Genomic DNA, 23,900 nt, shown 5'->3' with positions numbered 1-23,900 from the left:
GGCTGGCAGTAAAAACACTTCCAATATATGTATTTACCATCCATTACTATAATTTTAAATATAGGGTGTTAAGATTTCCCTTGGTGAATCCATAAGGCACTAGAGCATGTGGATGTCAGGCCCCAGTTAGGTTATGCCCTCAAGAATTCTGCTGAATAGGAACTTAAATTCAGCTTTTGAATTTCCTCTGTTTCTTAAGTGAATAATTAAAATTATCTTTTTAAATGTGTCCATGACTTTAGATGATTACAAGTGAAGTTAGTCTGTGTGTTTTATTAATGGTATAAAGCAATGTGATGCTTTATTTTCAGAGTGGCTGCAAGAGCCCAGTTGTTTGAAAGTGCTGGTTCACTTAAACAAGTTTCTTCAGGACGGTAAGTGTTTTGTAGCACTTAACAATTTGTAAAATCCCTTCTGTTTTGCTGGCTTCAAGGACTGAAATAGAAGTGTTGGAGCTTTTTTCTGTGTTTTTTGGACAGCATCATGTGGCATGGAAAATTTTTGTGGTTTATTAAACTCACCCTTTCTCCAGAAGAAAATACATCTAATAGAGAATACCAGCCTGTCTAGCTAGTCTGTCACCTGGGGGAGAGGCAGTGAGAGATGCTCAGGTTAGTGATCTGCTTAAGGACAGAGCTACAAGAGTAAATTAGCAGGATTTAAATTAGGATGAGAGTGCTGTGTTTATTCCATACAGCTGTCTGTATATACATGCATTCAGCAGAGTTGCAAACGTGCTAGTTTATGGTAGTTTGCTTATGTAGGCAAGTCCTGAGTAACAGCTGCTTTAGAACGTTCAGGATTAAGCTGATCAGGATTCCTGTCTTTCCCATCAGATCTTCCCTGCCTCAGTATCTGTCTGGAGAAACTGTTGCCCTTTCTTCTCAGTATTGTGCAGAAGGAATTATTTATGTTTTCTTTACAATTGCATTCATTGATTTGGTGGATTTGATTCTTTCTTACATTAAGCTAGGATGTTTTGAAGAGTGTTTATTGAGGAAACAGTCTCTTCCATACTTAGTAAACTAAGGCAGATAGTCAAATAAATGGATGTGCGAAAAAGTTTGTCTCTCTTTTTGCAGTCTCAGCATTTCAAGTTCTTTGAGACAGAACATATATTTTCATCCTTCATTGATACCAGGAACTGTCAAGCTTACTGGGAATGTCAAGCTGTAGATTAAAACAAAAAATAAAGTCAATGTTAATCCACAAATCCAAAAGTAGTAATCTAGAGTAACACAACTGTAAATGAAGATGTCAACATGTGCTGAGATGTAGGGCAGTGGAATGTGAGTGTCCTCTCTGATGGATCTAGCAGGAATGAGGAAGAGAAAGCTGAACTTGCACAGGCCCATTGATTTTGTTTGAGAGAAGCAGTTTACATGAATCAAGGCTGTTCTTGTTTTTTGTAGTGCATGAACTGTAAGATGACTAAAAAAGAGGGTGGCAAGGGGGAAAGGGAGATGGAAACAGCAGAGCATTAATTTAAGGAAGAAAAGTATAAATGAAGAGACTGCGATGTTCTTAAGCCAGTGCCCTAAGCTGGGAGCGATGTCTGCTTTAGCAGTTCTGCATCATTTCATCTCCGCTGCTGTTCCTTCTCTTATTTTGTATTGTTCCCTTCTTGTAAACTCTCCCCTGTTGTTCCCTCAGAGCCTGTGCCACCTCTATCTGTATATAAAAAGCATGTAAGAAGCAAAAATGTGTCAAAGGAAAAATGTAGCAGTTTGATAATGGATATGAAGAGCTGATAACAAAGCCAAAAACGCTGAAAGGCTTATTAGCTCCTCTACTTCAGCCTTCCTGAGAAAGCAGAAGAGCAGCAGTAACAAGGAGAATGGAAAACGAGAGGTCAGCAGGCAAAATGAGGAAGAAATAAGAAGTAGCTCAACTGTTCTTGTAGTGCTGCTTAAGTCTGAGTAAGATTTTACAATTCAGAGCCAGCTTTTATTTACCTCTCATGCATCTTATGAACATGAAGGCTGATTTAAAACCTTTGGGTAGTCTTTTTTTGCTTTGAAATATGTAGAAATCATGGTAATTAACACTGTAATCTACCTGGTAGAAAGGCCTTGTGAGACAGAGAAACTATTTTTAAGGTGTCTGGTTTGATACCAGAAATGTTCAAATCAAGATAATGTCGAACTGTGTGCAGGGGTAATTTACCCTGCTAGAAGTAACTAGTTCTGAGGTTTTAAGCAACTCCTACCTATGCATTATAGTATCTAAGTAGCTTCATTCTTACTTGAAGCATCTGTTGCCTGTTGTGGTCATTTGTACAGCAGGCGGATCAGCAGTGTCTATATGGTTTTGCAGTCTCACATTCTCATCTGTATTCCAGCAGATAGTTTTGTACTCAGTGCTTTACCACCACAGTGGCCTGGTCTTCCTTAACTTCTCCAAATAGTCTTTGCAACCCTGCTTTCTGACTTCATATAATGTGATACCTCTATTATGCGTGTGTGTCCCCCATCTTTATTTAATGCTGGGACACTATTTGACCTGGCTGTTTTCTCTCATTGTACACATGAGTACGTACCCCCATAGTGCTACCAGTGCGAACAGATTTCTTTTAGACAGAAAGAGAACGAAAGGCCACAGTACATGTTTTAGGATTAGACAGGGAAGACCAAAATGTTGTGCCCTGTCCAGCCTGCACTCTCTTTTTCCAATTCCATAATTACTTTGACTTCTCAGTCATCCCATTTCTTCCCTGATTACTTCAAGTTTATTAATCATCCATCTCCCAGACTGCGGTATTAAGCTACTGTGCACACTGAGACCAATCCCATTGCTAACCTAGTATGCACGTGAAAGAGGTGAAGGAGTTTTCTTACTGCTTTCACAAATATTGCAGTTATCCAGCAGCCTTAGTAAGGCCTGAGGTCTCTTACTGCAACTTCTGTGCAAAAACACATGAACACGTAATGCCTGACTTTGCTTTCTTGACTTTGATTTAGCAATACACAGAAGGTCAATTAATTTCTCACATAAAGTGAAAAACTGTATCATAAGAATAAGGCTTTTCATTAGAAAATAATACCTAGAAGGAGGAGCTGGTGGCAGCGAACAGTTCTGGCTCAGCCGCAGATTCTCTGGGTGCTGGGCTGGGACTTCAGTAGGAGCAGGCTGACAGTGTGAAGCCCTGTAGACCGATGCTCCCCTCCCAACCATCTGGTGAAATATCCTTTCCTAGTCATTCTTCTGGTGTTGTTTTCATGCTATATTTTGCATTTCCTTAAGCACCTGGAATGTCTTGCCCAGCCCAGTGTTTTCTGCTCAGTCCAGCTTGTCTGTAAGTCTGCCATCTCCAGGAGTCTACAAACCTTTCTTCTCCCTCTAGGATAATATCAACAAATGAGTCATCTGAGAGATTCATGTGTTTTCCCTCATTTGTTCCTCTTCTGGCTTTTGTGTTTGTCTTGCTAGGCTGAAAACTCATTAGGGCAGGAGCATAGTTTTAAAGCTTATTTATGACTATTATTATTACTACTATTATGAAAGGGGCCTCAGGTGTTGTTGACTGCATGTTGTCAAGAAAAATAGTATATGATCTGATGAGTACTGACCCTTTGACTGCTAGTATAAGTTTGTTGTTATGGGCTGAAAAGAAATGTAATAAAAAGTAGGAAAAGGGAAAATGCATTTTTTTTTCCTTATCTGAAGTCTATCCAGTAAAGTCATGGAAAAAAGGAAAACAACGTAAATCACACTCTTCTCAGATTATTAGCATCACCTTAAGAGAACCATAATAGATGATGGTGATGTTATCACATGCCTTTTCACAAACATCATAAGTAAGAATGTCCGCTTTCATAATTGCACACACACAAAAAAAAGCCCAAGAACGTGGAAGCCCTTTTCATTGCTAACGCTTCTAGCTGGGTAGGTTGAAGTGAGTAATAACTAATATGAGAACCTAAGTAATCAAAGTGTGGAGGCAATAACCAGAGGCTTGAAAATTGCTCCAGAATGATGAGTAAATATTCATAGAATCTGTCTCTCATTATACCATCACACACAGTTTGTGGATAACATTGAGATGTAATTACTCTGTGTCAGGAGACAGGTGATGGGAAGAATCCTGTAATTCATGAGCTTTTGAGAAACTGATGTCTTTGTACCCTGTGTTTGTGTGTCTGTCTAAATGTCAAATGTTGGGAAGCTTTCTCTTGCCAGAACTGAGCAAGTTGGAGTCCATGTTTTTATGTCTTCTTTTTACTTTTAAGGTAAATATACTTAGATCATGTAAAAATAAAAGCTGAAAACAGAAAAATTCAGTAGATGTAAGAGAATATAGGAGAAAATGGCATTTTTTAAAAATTTCTTTTTCTAAGGGCACTAAAAACCAGCATTCAAGAATAACTTAATTCTACCTCACATTTGAGTATTGCTGTTCTGTTTTATTGTTGTCTTAAATGTCCTTTATCACAGTATTACTCAGGTGTCCCATGCTCAACATGGGAAACTGACTTGATAGCCATGCCACTTAGTAAAATCAGATGCAAAATCATCCCTGTACTTCAGTAAATGAATTACAAAATCTCCTATATTCATTGCAACTATAATAATTACTAACAGTTAATCTCCTGTTTTATATGTGTAAAATCCATGATTATGCCACACAGGAAAAAGCTGTTTTGTAAGACTGTTACCGATCTGGGTCAGTGTAATTACAACATCTGTAGTGCTCTTTGTTGTATTGACTTTGATGAAAAAGGATCTTGAGATTAAAGAATTCAGTTCTAGTTTATATGTAACCTTTGGTAAAGTCATCTAATCTCCCTCTGTATATTTTAGTATATATTATGTAGATTATTATGTATACATTTGTATGTATTATGTAGTGTAATGAAACTTCGCACCTGTCTTGTTGACTATAGAGGGCAAGTTCTTCATGGCACTTGGCACCGGGGAGTTGTCTTGGAAAAATGCTAAACAGAGCAGTCTACACCAGGCAGAAAACAAGCTAACAGTGAAGCAAAGTAGACAAGCAGGGGCCTGGTGCTCATGTTGTTCTAGTCAGCAGTGGGGATGAGTCCAGAATGATGGTAGTGAGAGTCAGAAATGTTTTCAGCATCCTGAAAATAAGGTGCTCAAAATTCTTAACCTCCTCTGGAAATCTCAGCCCGAGAGTCAAACCCTTGATGAGTCAGTTGTTCACTTAAGATGAAGGCAAAATACATCACTTGGTCTAGTCATAAATCAGCTTCAGAGCTTTTTCTTCAAAGGAAGAGATCATTTCTGGAAAGCTCACACGTACAAACTTGGGAGTAGGTCCCTCCACTCATACTCTTGTAGAGACTGAGATGAATGATGGGTGCTAGTGCTGACTGGCACCAGGGTGTGAGGCCGGGACAGAGGGACGCTCTCTGCTCCCTTTTGGAATTCTGTCCCTGATTAACCTCACCAGGGAGGTGTGGAGCTCCAAAGGTGAAGTGCCACGACCCCATTGACAGTACACAAAATCAAATAGACCTCTTAAGCTAACGCTTATGATGTGGCACTATTATTAATCTAATTTATGACTGTTATCTCACTAGTTTGGGAGGAAAGACAAAATAGATTACATGTCACTTGCATTTACACCCTCTCAAAAAGTATGCTAAAAATTTTAAATTTCACCATAGGTCACATAGTGGGTCATTGAGATAAGTGCGGACTAGAAGGAAAGCTGAGTCAGTAACGCCCCACACAAAGGGTGTGAGTTTCCAGTAAGTTTTAAGAAACTCATAAAAACTGGTGGATTGCATAAAAATTGCTTTGCCTGTATAAATTGAAGGAAGGGTATTAGATAAAGTGCAAGAATCTGAAGAGAGCTCCTAATTTCCATCTCCATGTTCAGTTCCTCATTTTGTACTTTGCAGAATCAGGGTGCTGGAAGCCATATCAGGAGCTCACCTATATGTCCTCCTTCTCTGGAATATAATCGTTATATATCTAACTGTAGTTCTTTTACAGATACCTGTGAAGTGGCTTTTTTATTTTTTTGTGGGGTTTTTTTAATAATTTTTTAGCAGTGAGAATTCTTCAGTTTGGTATTCTCCGGTTCTTGGCAGTTCCAGTGCTTCACTATTCTAACTAATAGTGAGGTTTTCCAGCTACAGATTGAGAGACATAAACTTAGCTGAGCTGTCTACCTGTAGGTGTCTTCATGTCAGGCATTATTTAAGGAAATATTTCATTGAAGGTTTCGCTGCAGGCAGTGGAACCTGGCAAGAGCCATTTGTTGCACTCTCAAGTGGGCATCAACCATAGCAGAAACCAGGCTGGAATGGTCAGTGGAAGTGGCACAGAGGTTACTTATAGACATCTAATTTTAGGTGGGAGAAGCTGAAGCGCACCGCAGACACCCAATTTGACTCACAAGTCATGTTTTTAGACATTTAGTGATCACTTTTGATTTGTCTCCAGGCCACCCATCAATCACTTCAAGCAATAAGCTCTGTCTCAGTCATAATTTGAATGACAGCTTCAATGAGAATGAAAGAAGAATTTTAAAAGTTTAAAATCATGTTCCTGTTTAAATGTCTAAGTAGGATGTTGGTCTGTTTTCTGCAATAACATGCTTGTTAACTCCAATAAGCTTGGAGTTATTATCTGCTGTAATAATACTCCTCTGACTTGCTGTGTAACTAGTCATTACCATCTTGTATTTGTGCAACTGATTATTCCTACACTTCTCAGGTTTTAAGTTCATTTCTTTATATGTTTTTCCTTGTTATCTCATTTATCACAAGCCTGTATGGTTTTTTTTATTTCAGGCAAGCAAAAGCCATGTATTCCTGTAAGGCTGAGCACAGTCATGAGCTGTCTTTCCCACAAGGGGCAATATTTTCCAATGGTAAGAGTTTTACATTATCTTTTTACATTTATATATATACATATATATACCAGTATATATAGATATATACAGGTACATATATATATATATATAACTGAGCTGATTATCCACAAGGTAAAGAGAGCATAATTCCATTTTCAAATCTCAGTTTTGCCTTGATTTTTCAATTGCTCTTGAATTAATACTGTCTAAATAAATCTATTAACCATATATAGGATCTTTTAACAATGTTAACTTATTGTAAATATGTTTTGTTTGTCTGGCTCTTTTTCTTTCTTTGCAGTGTATCCATCAGTGGAACCAGGCTGGTTAAAAGCAACTTACGAAGGCAAAACAGGACTCGTTCCTGAGAATTATGTTGTCTTCCTCTAGTATTCTTTAGTGGACAGCAATATCTTCATGGTATCCATGGTAACAAGTAATAAGCACTATGATTTTTATCTGACACAGATATGGGATCAGCCCGTTAGCTGAGCGGTAGATTTCCTTCAGATACTGCAGCCGCAGGTTACACGGCTCCTGCTCAGCGGAACAGAATGTAATGAAACAGTTAACAGTTTCTGTACTGAAGACGGTACTCTGTTTAAATAACTTCCATTGTTTGCAAAAAGGTTGTTCTGTTCTTCTTTTATGGGTAAGGAACACTAGAGCAATAAAATCAAAAAAGTTGCTATTTAGCTGCAGACCTTCAGGTCCTAGGATGTTGCTCACAGAAGTGTGAGATTTAGAGGCAATGCGCTCTATGATGTTTCTTGCAATCTGTAGTTTTTAATAGGGAAAATTGTATTTTTTTCCACAGTGTAACTAATGCTTCTGTTGTGATCTGACTGCTCCCATAGAAAACTTGATTGTAAAGTTAGTCCTAATCATTTCAAATAAGAAATGAGTTTTCCTTAAATCAGAAGTTGGAACTTCTGTTAGTCGTTGAGATTAAAATGGGTTACAGGACTTATGCAACTGGTAGTGAAATCAGTTTATACACTGCCTGAGCAGTAAGTGCTCATTCAAAATGTGATATGTTTAATGAATGTTTCGTTCAAATACTTCTTAGATTTATTTCCTCCTTTCTATATCAGTATAGATAATATTAACAACCTTTATTTCTGTGATGTCCGTTATCGGGAAGAGATTCTCAGTGTATCTCAGAACAACAGCTGTGGAAAACGAGGAGGTGCAGCATCTGGAATGACTGGTAGTCACGTGAAGTGAGCAGTGAAAAAGAGCGTGTTTTGCAACCTGAGATAAATTGTAACTGAGTCCTTTTCAAACTTTTTCCATTACAAGTAAGACAAATGGCCTGTGAAGTAGCTAATTTTATAAGCTATGAATGCTGAAAGCTCCACGTAGCAATAAAGTATTTAGTATTATTTCTCCTGACGTCTGCTAGACTATTTGACAAAGATTTCTCCCCTTCCACAGAATAAATAGCCTTACTTTTCAAAGGTTTTGTAAAGACCCATTGATTGCTCCTGGTAGGACTGAAAAACACCACCACCTCCAGCAACAACAGCAACAAAAAACCCTCCAAAACCATAAGCAGCTTTATAAATCTGAGCATCTTCCGTGCACACTTTGAGGGAAAACATGCACTGCTTGCTTGGCTAGTTACCATGCCCGACTGAAAACCAAGATATTTAAGCTCCATATTAGTAATTCTCTGGCCTTAGTGCTACAGACCTGTTTCATAGACCTGCCAAGGCTTAGTTCTTTCTTCAGTAACAGAAATCGATGGATAAATTTTCCACTGATTTCAAAGTTGTACACTACTTCCAGAAAGTTTGAGAAAGAACTTCTGTTAGGACTAAAAACATAGTAAGCTTTTAATTGCTTGTTTTTTCTTTCCATAGCTTTTTTCTTCTTTTACTTAGAAAATAAGACTTATTTCCAACATTAAGCAGCACATCAGAACCTTCTTTACTTGCATGTAGTGCGTGATGTCTGCAGAGCAATTCTGTGTTGAATTCAGGCTGGTGGCAAAAACCTGCAGGATCCCTCACCTTGCTAACTAAATATCAAGGGGCAATCAGGGAAAGAGAGAGGCTGGAAGAGCATCCTCCCAAAAGTGATCTGACTTTTCAGAGGGCTGTTCTGGGTATGACTGGTGGCAGGAGGGTGAGGAGAGACCCATTGAATTGGTGACTGACTGGTCTGGGCTCTTTCTTCAGTCTGAACAGTTTAATTGAGTCCCAAATCACATTTGACTTCACCTTAAGACCGGACAGCGTTCAGTGCATTGTGATGAGGGGCAGTGCCAGACATCGTCGCAGGCAGTGAAGGCAGACACGCATGTGTACTCCTCTCATTTCCCCAGAGCAGGTGTGGAAGGAAACAAAGGTCTTTTCTAACCAGATTGAGCCTTTCTTATGTTTAAGACAAACCAAAATTTTTGAGTGTAAGCTACGTCTGAAACTGCCATTGCCCCGAGATCAGCATGGGTCTGGTTGTGTTTTTGCTGTGTTGCACAATCCGCAGATCGCAGGCTGTCCAAAGGCTTCCCTCTGGTGACCTTCCTAGCAGCGCAGGGAGGGAGGCAGAGCCGAGAGCTGCTGCCCCAGCACGTGTCTCACCCGGGCAGGGAAGTGCAACGATTTGGGGAAAAATCCCACCTTCTGTTTATTGCACCGGGGTCTGTGGCAAACTGACCCATGCTGAACATCCTTTGATGACCTCTTATACCTCTTCAGAGCAATTTAATTGTGAAATTCTTGAGGAGTGATGAAATAGCACATGCTCCTATTTGCTTTGCTTTAGCCTGATTTAGAAAGAAGTGGGGGGTGAAAGCTGACCGTAGGTGATCTTACAGCCTGGCTATGTCTGGGTATTCTCCAATATTATATGTTGCATCCAGCTGATCAGAGTGCAAGCTAGAGGACTCAGAAATGCCAGATTCTTTAAAAATTTTGTAAAAATGCAGAGTTCCATTACAGATTAAGTAAGTAGAGCCTGTAAGTGCTGAGGGAAAGCTTGTAGAAAGACCTGGAGGAATCCCTGTAGTGTTTTGTCTGTTCCCCTTCATTCATCTCACATTGGACACAAAACTGAATTGTAGAAGACAACTTGATAAGAAACTGGATCTCCTTCATCCTCCTGCTCACAAAACAAATCTGTATTTTCCTCTGCAAGACTCTGCACTTTTTCAGGCCCTTCTTCTGAACCAGCCATGATGGTCACAAATAATTTTAAGGTAGCTTAGTTTTAAAATAGCATTTACATCCGAAAAAAGGTTATGCCCATTCTTAATTACAGTTAAGCACAATGAGGAGGGTTTTTCATCTTTTTGAAATGTGTTATGGTTTTTCTGTTCCTCTCTTCTGTGGGACATAACAAGCATTTTCTATATGTTCTCACCACTGGGTTGAGGAGGCCCCAGCTCTCCCCTGGCTTCCCAGGAGGCAGTTTCTCTCTACAAGAAGCTGCACAATGAACTGTAGAGTTGAGTAACGAGGTGTTCAGAGACTGAAATGGGGGAGAGAGCAGCACCACAGCTTGTCTGATGATGATACTCTCAGGCCTGACCAAAAATGTCTTCTGATAATTGCAAAGGATCAGAAACCCGTTTAACATTTAAAGGAAGATACAGTATCTCGATAGTGCCTTACCAGAAAATTAGGCAAGCTGGATTTAGTTAGTTCACAGTATTGACTTACTGTGTTTTTTATGAGTCAGATTCCCGCTACAAGCAAAGCTTGTGCAATATTTTTATTATAATTATTATTATCCTTCCTAAAAGGATGCAGCATATTTTTTTCCCAAATGTCACTGTAGAACTCAAGGTAGATGATCACAATGCATATTGTGGTTTCTGTTTATCTTGTGGAAATAATGTCTGTACCCACAACTTAGGTAATTAGCCATGGTTTTTCCTTGTTAAACCTTTTGATACATGTTACAGTACAACATGAATCCATAGTGTGAAGGACTGATATATTGTATGATAAATATGTAAAGTATATTAATATTTTATAGTCACACTTTTTATTAATGACGATAAAGATGAAAAAATATTTTTGGTGTAATTCCTATGAGTTCAGTATTAAAATGTCTTTGCCATATTTTGGCATTTAGAGTTCTATGTAACAAAATGCTTAAATTAAACTATAGCTAACACATATGTCTCTAACTGATCTAGAGAGTCCATTGTTCAACTATTTCTGGAAAAGTATTATGCACAGATTTGCTGACCAGCACTATTCTATTATAGTAATAGTAACTTATTTTCCTTTTACATGCTTTATGGTGCTAATCTCTATTCTCTGCCTATAATTAGATTGAATTGTAAAGTGCCCTTAGGAAAGACATGTAAGGAGAGGAAAAGTTGCAAAATTCGGCAGTTCAGAACAAAAATAACAACAACAAAAAAGCATTGTATGGCAGTAATTGGGTATTGTTTTGTTACATTTCTCCACTGCTCTATTTTCTACTTGATAAAATTGCATCAGAATAAATAATGAAACTAAAAGGCATATTGTTCTTCAAACTTCTTTTGCTAAGGCAGCAGTTCGTGCACTTTTGGGTTGAGCAGCGAGAAGAGAAACCCCAGTAGGGGATCACATCCTCCAGGCTGGGGTGGATCTTCTCCACTGACGGAAACTCGCGAAGCTCTCATGCAAAGCCAGCCCTGCAGCAATTTATAGCAAGGATTTGCTGCCCAGAAGCCTCCAGAAGGTAAAGGGAATATTCTGCTAATGGGGTAGCATCATACAGCTTGGCATTATCCCTTCTTTCAGCATAGAGTCCTGTATGAATTGTTCAGTGAGCAGAGATGAGGCTGTAGGCAAAGCTCAGCCTCGCTCCCTGTGGGCACACAGCCCCGGCAGCCGCTGAGAGCTCTGGGTCCAGCTGTTGATCCAGCTGTTGGTCCAGCTGTGTCCGTGCAAGGCGGGAGGTCTTGTTTTCAGATAAAATTTTTCACGGGCTTTGGGAGTTCGCTTTGTTTTGGTTTAATAAGGTGCTTGGTATCCCAACAGCTACTAATTCAATGTTGTAATTGCATCACTGAAGATCATAGCATTGTCTTTCTTGTCCTGTATGTGGCAGTATTTAATAAGCCATTGGATGATCCTTGTTAAATTTTACATATAGGGAATGGTGCTTCAAGCCTTGGATGTCTCAGCTGAAAGCTGTTCTGCATCTGAGCTTTTTGCAAGTGTTTTACTGGGAATTCTCATTAAAGTTCTGACACTAAAGATAGCACCGCGGTCTCAGCACTACAAGTTTCTGTTATAGCAAAGGGCAAAGCAGCTAAACAGGGCACATGGGTAGTTTCAATTTTCAATCGTATTTATGACCATTTCGAAGGTATTAGAGTTTATAGGGGTTACTTTAGATACTATATGGTATTTTAATAGGAAAGTATATACAATCAATAACTATATATATTTAATAAAGTCCTACTAAATTATCTTATTGAACTCTCTGTTTATTTTGTAGTGTGGTTTCAATAATTATCTGCACTCTGTATATATCTACATGTAAATAAATGGCATGACATGCATAAGCTGACTTGCAGACATAATTCTATGTTGTACCTTACACTGTATTTCAAAAATTTGAAAACAAAAAACGTTTTTCAAAATAAAAAGCCTTTCTACACAAACTGGTTTCTTTATTACTTTTAAATTTGGGCTCTAGTTCAGCCTTTTCTTTTGTCTGATAAATAACGCTTTTGTGCTACTTCCATCCATACCTGCATTTTTCAGTGGTTGTTTCACCCATGAGGATGCTTTACATGGAGAATGCAATCGGGCTGGTGAAGCTGCTGTGTTGGCTCTGCTGGAATCACAGAATCACAGAATGACAGGGCTTGGAAGGGACCTCAAAAGATCATCAGGTCCAATTCCCCTGCTGGAGCAGGAACACCCAGATGAGGTTACACAGGAAGGTGTCCAGCTGAGTTTTGAATGTCTCCAGAGTAGGAGACTCCACAACCCCCCTGGGCAGCCTGTTCCAGTGTCTGTCACCCTCACTGAGAAGAAGTTTCTTCTCAAATTTAAGTGGAACCTCTTGTGTTCCAGCTTGATCCCATTACCTCTTGTCCTACCATTGGTTGTCACCGAGAAGAGCCTGGCTCCATCCTCGTGACACTCACCCTTTGTATATTTGTAAACATTAATAAGGTCACCCCTCAGTCTCCTCTTCTCCAAGCTAAAGAGCCCCAGCTCCCTTGGCCTTTCCTCATAAGGGAGGTGCTCCACTCCCTTAATCATCTTTGTTGCCCTGCGCTGGACCCTCTCCAGCAGTTCCCTGTCCTTGAACTGAGGGGCCCAGAACTGGACACAATATTCCAGATGGGGTCTCACCAGGGCGGAGTAGAGGGGAAGGGGAACCTCTCTCAACCTAGAAAACCTGAGGAGAAGGGGCTGCAATGGGCGGTTAGGACTGAGATGTAGCTTATTGCCCTTACTTGCAGCTTAATGAACTTACTGTGATGTAACAGCAATGACGTAACCTGTCACCAGAAGAAGGTTCTGTGACTGCCCCTGTCACCACTCATTCACCAAAACGCTCCCCAGCACTATGAGCACTTTAGGAATGGGTGAATCCTAGGGCAGCAGCACAGCTGAGCAGGGATGCCAGGAGGTACCTGACCTGCCCTCCTGCCCTCCCGTGCCCAGCAGGCTGGGAGTAGATCTGTCACCTGTGCCTGTGCCCGTACCGAAGAATATATGTGTTTTGATAGTCCATCAAAAATGATCCGTCGTCATAGGTTTTATGTTAAAAATCTGAAATAAAGCAGTGAGTTTTTTCTTTTAAGGCTTTCTACCATTTCCCATGGGGTTGCAGGCTACCTGGATTTCAGATCCTTTAATCTGCAGGACTCAGCACAGACTATTTTGGGATCTATACAAAGTCTTAAAATAGATAATATCACTCATTTTCCCAGTGTCTATAGGGCCATTTTACTTGGCATGGAATAACTAAGATTTTTCTCTGTTTCTGGAATCAAATGTTCTGGCTTGCTATATTTTGACATTTCAGTAAGCACTTAAAAGTAAAAAGACATAAATTCCTGTTAAAGTAACTCAGTGTTACTGGATTATCGCTGAACAGATGAAACTACCTGTGTTTCTCACCAGAAAGAGTGAAGAGGGAGTTAATCACTTGGTTGCATTAAGACGCTTTATTAAAGCCCATGATTCTTGTCTGTTTGGAGAAGTGGATCTCCTGGTCCAGAGGCTCCATTGCTTGATACGCCTACAATGTGGAGCATAGAGCAGGCGACTTGTGGAATAGTTACGGTACAAAGCGGCCGCCAGAGCGGTCCATGGCGATGTGGGGGGCAGCAGGAGGGAGCCGAGGGCTGCAGCCGGGGCGGCGCGACCCCGCGCTCGTGAACAGGAGAAACGTGGGTGCTGCAAGGAAGCGGCACAGGCACGGACCGGGAAGCCAGGTCAGGTCCCAGGTGGGAACGTTGTCTCATGAGCTGGACACTATTCGTTCCTTCAAAACCTCCCTGCATTCCTAACACCGTGCTTGTTAAAGACGGTAAATAAGGTATGTGCACTTTCATCTTTTAAAATTTTATTTCACATCTATAAAGCTTTTCCTGTGTAATTTGGATTGATCGCTGATACAGAAAAAAAAAAAAGGAAGTATTCAAAGATTTTCTTGGCTTCTTTTGTAACAGTTGGTTGCTTTTCTATTGTATTTATGGCAACAAGCTCAAAAGCTGAGCTAGCCTAGAGCAAGCGCCTTTGCCAAAGATCACGGTGTGCTTTTTTAATGTAAACACGCCGGGATTCATGGGAACATCGAGTGACCTCCACAGCCGGTACAGAAAGGAGTCTTAATTCACTTGAAAGCACTTTGGTAATTGGAATACATCTTTCTGCCAGTATAATTGAGGAGCTGATTAGTTAGACTTAGCACGGGTGTATTTCATTTAAAATTACTGTTAATGGCTCTTGGGTGCCCTTAGAAGGGATTAGAGTCCCATCTGAATGAAAAACACCGGTGATTTATTTTTGTTGATGGTCATTGCTTTTGTCTTCTTAACCAAAAAAAAAAAAAAAAAAAAAACAACCAAAAAACAACCAAAAAAAACAGGTTCAAAGGGAAACACGCGGCTTACCTGGATTGCGGGTATTTTCAAAGGGAGAGCGGGAGCGCTATGCGCACTGCTATGGTGGGCACGGGCTCCGTCCCGTCCGGCGAGCAGGGGGCTGAAGGCTGGGGGCAGACGGGCTGTGCTGTGCCTGGCACAGCAGGAGCCACATGCTGCAGCCAAGCTCATTTTTGGGGCTCTATAGCCCAGATGTGAGCGTGTGCTCACAGCATCGCTGGGGAAGCGCCAGCACCTGCCGCGAGCGGGTGAGGAAACCACGCGGTGGGAAGCCCCACGAGAAACCTCATTCACAAACCCGGGCAGAAGGAAGGTAAGAAACCTGAGCTTGATCAACCTAGACAGTGCTCCTCCAAATAAATGAACAGGCGAACAGGATACAACTGGTTCCCAGAATGAAACAAATGCTGTTTGGAAGGACCTCACAAGAAGATAACAAAGATCAGGGTTTCAGCGTGCCGGAGCTGAGCACAAAGTGCTGGAAGTGGAGGCTGAGAAAGCAGTGATGACCGAGTCCTGAATTAACACGGAACAAGCAGGATGCAAGGAAAATCCACCAAAAAAAAGGCATCTAGGGGCTCTGGAAGCACCTTCCAGGGACAGCTGAAGGAAGTAGGTAGACAGCATAAGACCTCAAAGAGATCTTTTTTGGGCAGTGGTGATACAACTAAATCCTTACATAAAACTACAGCTTAACAGTCATTGTAAGTTCATTACTTCCTGCTGTTGCTGTTGGTGGGGGGATGCTTATGTTTGGTCCTGAAAAATGATGTTTCTTTTCTGTCATTGTGACAAATGGTGCCTGCCTTGGATGGCAAAAGCAGTCATTTGGCACGATGTGCTGCCTGCTCTGTTATGGGCTCAGCACAAGGCATCTCCACAGGCCCTTCCTTGGGCAACTTGCCCAAGTGGGTGTCTCAGGCAGCTTCCAGCTGTGACAGGTGACACCGGTGTGTTTTGGAATAGGTCCTTCTCCCTGCCCTCCCTTATCTCTCTGTAGTTCAGATGATGCAAAACAAACAAGCACAATGAATTTTACCTTTGGAGCGACGCAGAACTGAGTTGTAAGGAGAGTTCAGGTTCTGCTACCACTGAAGCCTTTCTTTAATAGTTTTTTCTCATCTCTGTTTAAATGATCCCTTGCAACATTTCCCCACTAAATGAACTGGAAAGCCAAATGTCCAGATATCTGTAAGTGCATCAGCATTAGGAGCTCAGGTGAATGCTTTTGTGCTTTTTTCCGCTATTAGCAATTAGCTCTGCTGGGTGGTTTTTACCCAGACAGGAACTGAAGGAACAGTGCATCTCTGCCACGCTGTTATTTGTGTGCATCTCTCACAAACAGCTCCTCCCCGAATGCAGCGGGAACAGCCACAGCTCTTCGCTTTTCACAGTTTCCGAGGTCGGCTTTCCCCTGCAGGACACAGAGCGCTTGAGTAGAACAGCGGTAACACAAAGCCCATCGCCGTGGGTGATGTGGGACAAGGGACCGCCTCAGTGCCACCTCAACCTCAGCTTGGTTTGGTGCCTTCTCCAGTGCTGCAGCATCTTTATTATTGACACACTGTTGAGGGTTTAGATTGCGGGGTGACAATAAAACCCTGGCAGATGTATTGTTAACCTCCTCCCCCCCCCCACTTTCCCCTTTTGCCCCTCCCTCTTCCCCCTTCCCACTCAGCACAGGCGATCGGGAGGGAAAGAAGGACAGAGAGAAGAGAGCTGGAAAAATTAAACATGTTTTACTAATGCTACTAATTAGAATGGAGAAAATAATATAAAATATACAAAACCAATCTTGAAAGCCTCAGCAACTGCTGAGCCGGCACCCAAAGTCCTGGACTAGACCCTGCAGCCAACCGGAGCTGGATTCAGTCTCTCACTCGGCCTCAGTTCGCAGGGACGACTAGCAAGGTCCTCTCCTAATGTCAGCCATAAGCAGAAGGGAAAAAAGAGATGAGATCCTCATGATCTCCCATTTTTACATGAAGTATTCATGTGAATGGAATGTTATACACAGTTGGTCAGTTTCTTGGTCACCTGTTTCTCGTCGCCCCTCTCGCGAGATGTCCATCCATGCTTATCAATAACCTCACATTCCATTGCTATGTTTACCAAAACATGTATCTGGTTCTCCAGGAAAATGCAGCTAATATGAAGGCTTTAGCTGACAGGCAAATTCACTACAAGAGAAACTTGTTTTTTAACAAAACCAGGACACGCACACAAAGGAAGATGATGGTTTCATCTGAATTAGGGCAGGATACGATCCCTGGCACTGCTTACTTCTTTCACTTAGGTAACCAAGTAGCAGGGCTGTCTTCACTGAGAGCAGCAGATGATGATTGCAAGAGCTCATTAGCAGGTTTAAGTGGAAGTTCACCTGCACTGGGCAGAGATGAATCGCTGTCTGTAGCGCCTGCATCATTATGGAGTCTGAGATGTTACAATGAAAAAACATGTTGTTTAGGCAGACTCTTATTAGCTAAAAGATAAAGCAAAGGGCTTAAACATCTTATTTCAGATAATGAGTAACATTATTTTACTCTTTATACCCTTCCATTATCATGTCTGTTAAAAAAAAACAAACAACACACCATCACATAAAACCAAAACCATTTTTGAGCAATAGAGTATGCATTCAGCCTGAGTTTGGACGTAGTGTATATATATATATATATATATATATACAAAGACATTCCTCTCAATCCGGAGGTACAGCATTGCATAAATAAATAATTGGAGACTAAATAAAGGCACCAGTGCAGTCCTGAACTGAATGCATAGTCAAGTTGGAGCATGGCCTTAAACTTTGACACCTTGTAGTTCTTCAGAGTCCCAGAAATTTTCTTCTGCATGCTAACTGATAGTAGGACTTCCACTTTAAAGAGATCAATCTCTTTTGTTTTGTACTGACCAAATGCCTTCCACTATTGTTTAATGCTGCATGGAATGTTTTAAAACTGAATTCATTTGGACAAAATCGTCTATGTGGTAAATCCCAGTCCTGTGGAACTGTTCATGGTGTGCACATGGAGTCCTTGGTACTGTCTAGGAGATCAATTCACAAGAACAAGGACGTTCAGAAATGAAACTGAAACATCCCTTTCGAGATGTACTGTGTTATGTGGAAATAACATGGAAAAGTATCGTTGCTGCTGGCACAGTTAATGCTTCTCTGAGGGCACAGGAACATTGCAGCGTATCCTTAGCAGCTGAAGCACCAGCCCAGACCAGAATGACCGGTGCCCCTGCAGAACGAGATGGGGAGCTGGTGTCCCCGTGGCAGGAGGCCACACGTCCCAGCCACCCCACTGGCCCCCAGCCCTGGCCCTTGCGTTGGGAGGTGTTAGTGATGGGGAAAGGATCGTGTGAGTGCTGCCGGCGGGGCCACAAAAGCCAGAGGTGACGTTCCCTGTCGGGGCAGCCAAGGTCACACCAGGCAACCTCAGCAACTGCTCTGTGCCCGGCAGCCGAGGAGGAGCCCTGTGCCCCGGGACTGGGGGTCGCACGGTGGGCATCTGGACACTCAAAACCTCGCTATAAAATATGCATAAATGTATATGTTGCTGTACTAGTTGTGTCTCTACTCGGACGCATTTTGTCTGATAAGGAGAGGCGGCAGAGCGCCACGGCCCCTGCTCCACATCAGCACCTGTAGCTGCTGCTGCTGTGCATCCACCTACCACAGTGCAAGTCATACTTGTTAATAGTTTTTTCCTTTCTGTGTATTTATGCTGGAAGATCAGGAATGCATTGTAACTTTTTTTATACGCTAGCAGTCTGACAGTTCGTAGTTTTTACTAAAATCATTATCTTCCATAAGAGTCAAAAAAATTATTGTCTCCCATTCTTTGAGCCTTGTAGAGGATCTGAATTGAAAACAAAATGGAAAGTAGTTCCCCCTTCCCCATCTAGGTTTAAATTCTGTAAGTAAGCACTGGGTGTGTTGTCTCTAACCTGGAGCTCCAAAGCAATCAAACAGAAACGAGCCTCCCTGGCGGCTGCTCCGCAGCTCTGCGGGCACCAGAGGCTCCAGCGCTCTGGGATGGCAACTGCAGACCCACGACCAGCCCGTTCTGCAGGGTAACCCCGACTGAAGCACTGCTCGTACTACTACAAAGTAAGCACATCTGCAATTTATTGGACACGACACAATGTAGCTGGACAACGCCGGTACAAAAATACTTGAAAGCTATTATTTTAGATGTACAAATATATAGATGCAAGTTCCTCTTCACTGGAAAATACAGAAATCTTATACAAGTTTCTTTAAAAAAATAAATAATAGCAATAAACCATAAATCATGACCATCGTGGTCTTGAATGTTAAATACAGAGAAATACTAACACCAGCCCAAATATGTCTGAAAGTTCAGGATTATTTGGCTTTCTGTGGAGTTTTCCATCGAGGATTACAAAGGCTCCACAACACGCTCATGCATTACACATCCAAGTGATCTTTGGGAAAGAAAGTGTGTCAAGGGCAGGGAGGGGACAATAAACATTTTACAAATATGGCATATAGAGTTTGTGTGAAATTCAGAAACTGCAAGAGATCATGTATTGCAAGAGTCCCCAGCCTGGTGCTTAACCCTTGGGTTTTCCTCCATAATGTAGTTTTTCTTAAAATGAATGGCTGTCTTCAGGGAAGGCTTTAAGGATATTTTAATTGAAAAATCTTCTTAAAGTAGTATTTTCAGAATTTCATAGGTCTGTTTTTGTTTTAATGTCAGAGGTTTATAACCTTGCTTTGTGAGAAGACGACTAGAAACATGACTTGTATTACAAAGTTTGAGAAAGGACAGTGGTTCCTGCCTGCCAGTAAAATATAAGCTGGCTGTAGCCACTACTATAAGCTGCATATAACAGCAAACCCAATGCCAACAGTTTTGTGCAAAATTATCCTAAGTGCACAACATGACTATATTGTAGGTGGAGCTTTGGGATATGAAACTTCCAATTGAATTTTTAAGCCTTGCCACCCTCAGCTGGCCAACCCGTGGTGTGTGGCAACAACAGTCCCGAAAAGATGGTGTTCTCATCCGTGGTGCCCAAAGCCGTCACCATGGACCCCAACCCACGGGCCCCAGGCCCCGACTCCTCGGGCATGTCAAGTGATGTGAAACATGATCCGATTCTGCTGTCACATTTCTTTTGTTTATTAGTGCATCATTTTTGTCAAGTGTGTTGTACTTCGGTCTATCAAATAATATGCCTACACAGACCAGCAAAATCCACATTTTACTGTTACGAATGTTGCTGGGATCTGGGAAAATGGTTGGGAACATGTTAATTGCTCTACAGATATCTTTGTCACTGCTCTGAAAAAGAAATGCCATATTTCAGATGCAACATCTCCAAATATTTCTATCAAAAGGAAGGTTCCTCCATGCAACCGCCTGCTACCCGCTAGCCTGACATCTCAATACCTTCACTGACAGTTTAAGCTGGGATTCTGACTTCTCTGAGCTAGACATGGAAACTCATTTCACTCAAACTGCTTTTGATTTATAATGATACACAGAGTGAACTATGATATTTATATAAATACATGTATTTATACAAAGGGTGTGTTCTACTAATAATGTGTCCACCCTGCACACCCACTTGATCTCTTGGGCAGTGTCTGGAGTCGGATGCAGGGACAGTGTCACAGCATCTGCCTGTTTCCATACATGTGTCTGCACATCTGTGATCTTAAACTACGTATGGCAGCTATGCGGGCTCCATGTTCCCTAGTTGGTACAAAAAGTACTGTGTGAAACAATATTATTTGTAGTGACTTCTTTAACTTTACATTTATATATGTTTGGCAACAGCTGCAGTCAACTGTCTTTTAAATAGATGTATACATTTCAGGGAATTTATAAAGTTCATGGCTTTATGGTTTTCAAAGATTATATGACTCTTTGGAGCTTCCTTTTTTTTGGAAAGGAATTAGGGATCCCCTTAAATTTTAGTATTCAATCAGCCTTATTTGAACACTCTATAATAAAATCATACCCTCCTTTGAAATAAAATTAACTTTTAAAACTGCATTGTGATTGCAGATCATTGGGTGTTTCTTTCTCAAGTAAGCTAAGCAAAAGCACTTACACACCTTTCTGAATGCACAATGCCATGTTCATGTCTCTTTGGCGCTCTACTTATTCAGACTTCACACGGCCACAACAGACCTGCTGGAATAAATCAGGATCTTGAACAGCAGCTATGATGAGACCATTGTTCCCAACTGGAGGCATCGCACATCTGAGTCTCAGACTGGACAGAAACCAACACTACAAGGTTTGAAATGTGAGAGTATTACTCTACTTTTATCTAGTATATAGGCATATGTGAAAACTGTACATCCAATATGGAATGAGCAACTTACACTGATGTTCATAGAAGTATCACCTGTGTAACACAAGGGTCCTTGTACTGGTCTGCCCAGCTACTTCTGTCTTGATGGCAAAGATACTTATTATGCCCACTAGATGTCTTTCATCCCTTGTTTGCAAGTACGCAGTCATGGAGGCCACTGTGCAGAGCTCTGTATTCCTGTAAATTACATCTTTCTTCTTTCTCAATATAGCAAAAAGAGATTTTAGTACTAAACTGGCTGGGTGGATATTTAAATTGAGCTGTGGGAAAATGCAATAGAGTGAGACTACTTAAATGACACTGTGAGAACTTCCTCACTGAAATGCCTGAATGTCAAACCAGTGGAACTATTGTACCTGTAGATGTGAAAGGGTAATTTAGTTTTCATGGTCAGAAAAACATGATCTATGGCTAAGAGACTTGCGATGGTATTTTTATAATGGGCACAGCTCAGAGTGGCAAGGAACTGACATGTTGCCAGTTTTAAATGGTGATAAACTAGAATTAAACGAAAGCTCACCACTCCTTGACATCCTTTATATTCTGTAAATACCTGGTACAGAGCACTCTGGGCCCAACTCAGGAAAAAAATGCCTAAATGTGAGCGAAAAAATACATCGAGGGAGCAGCTCTGCTCATGTACTGGAAGTTATGCAACCACGGCATTAGTTCCAACAGCACTGAAAGATTATTTCCTGAGGATTATGTTCTCTTTAAGGTGAACAGCCAGCTAAATTTTAACTTGGTTATTATTATCCAAGCAGTTATCCTCTACTGCGTGTTTCTGTCCAAGCATCTGAAAAGCTCCAGTACCACACTACATGCAAATAACGTCAATCTAATAAATAAATTGCATTCGTTGAAAAAAACCTCATAAATTTTAAAATAAAAAACACCTAAAATAGGACTTTTTTTTCCACCTCTTTTCATCTTCCAAGGGGGAAAAGAGCTAAATTAAAAACAAACCCTCTGGTCAAGTCAGGTCATGATGACACAAAGCAGTACAAACCAATAAATCCCACGATGCTGACAGTCCAGCCTGGCAGAGCGCACACAGCTTTTGGGCCGTGGAAAGCTGGGAGGATTTTGGCGCTTGGCTCTGTGGCTAAAAGCTGACTTATCGGAAGGAGAGAAAGGTCAGCGTGCCACAAACAGCCTGTCAGGCAATGAACATGTACTTGGAGCTGCACCACTGCATGGGTGGAGAGCAGCTCCGTCCCCTCCTGCTCTGGGGATAAACCAAGCTTAAGTTTTGTGCAGGCCGGAGAGCAGGGGACGGAAAGATCCCTACAGATATACTGTTCATGCTGCTGCTATGTCACTGATAAAGGAGATAAATATTTGGTTTCAGATAGGAACACGGGAAAGCAGCTGACCTTCCCAATAGAGATAATTGAGAGAGACATCTTACTGTACTTTAAAAGATTAAAAAAAAAAAGAACTAAGGTATTAATGAAGCATTAACTGGTCAGAAAACACCAAATGAACTCCCAGCTTCTCTGGTGTAGATATAACCCAAGAAAACACAACTGCAGTTGTGCAGTGCAGCTGAAGGAACAGCTGGAGTTCAAAAGTCCCTAAGCTTCAGTTTATTGTGCACACATACACCGAGACCATTCCAAAGTGCCATGAAATCAATTGAACGTTTCTCAGACTGCACTTCCCCCTGTGACAGACGAGGTGTCAATGAACCCACATTCCCCCTTCCCTGCTGATCCAGCTGAGATCTGTGACAACGCGAGCCAAGTGTTTGGCCTTCTGTATTTCTTGAAGCACAGTGGGTACAACTGCGAAGGAACTTGGTGTGAAACAGAGGAAATGGTTGACCATGGTTTTGTTTGCTTCACTGAAGTACCAGCAGATGGAAACGGTAAAGGCCTTGCGTCAAAAATACCTAAACTGTACAGAACAGGAGAGGCCTAGATTCAGGCATAGCTGGCATTATTTAGTGTAAGACAAAGAACTTTTCGTGACAGCTCAGACTAAAAGTTATGTCTGCAATCTGCAGAAGATGGCAAGCTTTTTGTTAGTACAACAGGTCTCATACCTTTAAAATGTAATCAGAGACATTGTAAATGTCAGAAAACAAAAAAATCCATCTGCCAAAACCTCTTATTTCTAGTACGCAAAATGCAACATAAGAAGATCCAGCATTGTTATGCCTTGTTCAGTGTATCGAGAAGCAATACAGGATGTTTTGTAAAGCTCAGGTCAAAAAATACCTTAATATTTAAACAAATACTAATGCAGAGAAATACAGACAACTGAAAGGTCTGGTACTGTCTAAAACACTGCAAGAAAAAATTAGTTTACTGATGGACACTGCTGCAGTGTTGAAAAGTCACAGTACAGGAGATTCCTGTAGGCAAGGAAGTGATCATGAGGGCTGGTCACTGTTCGTGGTGTCTGTGTAATCCAGAGCAAACAACGGTACCGAAATGGACACTCAGGGCAATCTTATAAATTGGGCTCAAGGCTGGAAGTTCTCAAAGTAAAACAGTTTCTTGTAACTTTAGACAATCAAGTAACGAATGCAGGACTTTCAAATTCACATAGCAATGACATTTGGCCAATCTTGTTCTGTTTCATGTAGTGCACTTATCATGACCATGAAGTTCTGGGGTTTTTTTT

General features: G+C 41.3%; 1 protein-coding gene across 1 annotated transcript in view; it reads left to right on the top strand.

Annotated features, from left to right (window-relative positions):
• Window positions 1–7,216, top strand: part of ARHGAP42 (Rho GTPase activating protein 42) — a gene marked incomplete at both ends in the record, with an annotated part of 159,616 nt that extends 152,400 nt beyond the window's left edge. Inside the window, 3 exons of the mRNA XM_080363854.1 lie at window positions 312–374; window positions 6,765–6,844; window positions 7,128–7,216. Of these exons, the coding sequence (XP_080219980.1) occupies window positions 312–374; window positions 6,765–6,844; window positions 7,128–7,216 (232 nt within the window). The remainder of the gene's footprint in view (window positions 1–311; window positions 375–6,764; window positions 6,845–7,127) is intronic.
• Window positions 7,217–23,900: the final 16,684 nt, after the last annotated feature.

The sequence above is a fragment of the Nesoenas mayeri genome, assembly GCF_963082525.1.
Source record: "Nesoenas mayeri genome assembly, chromosome: 1".
In the NCBI taxonomy this organism is placed as follows: Eukaryota; Metazoa; Chordata; class Aves; order Columbiformes; family Columbidae; genus Nesoenas; species Nesoenas mayeri.
Note: the sequence above shows the minus strand (reverse complement) of the source record. Positions and strands in the feature narration are given on the sequence as shown.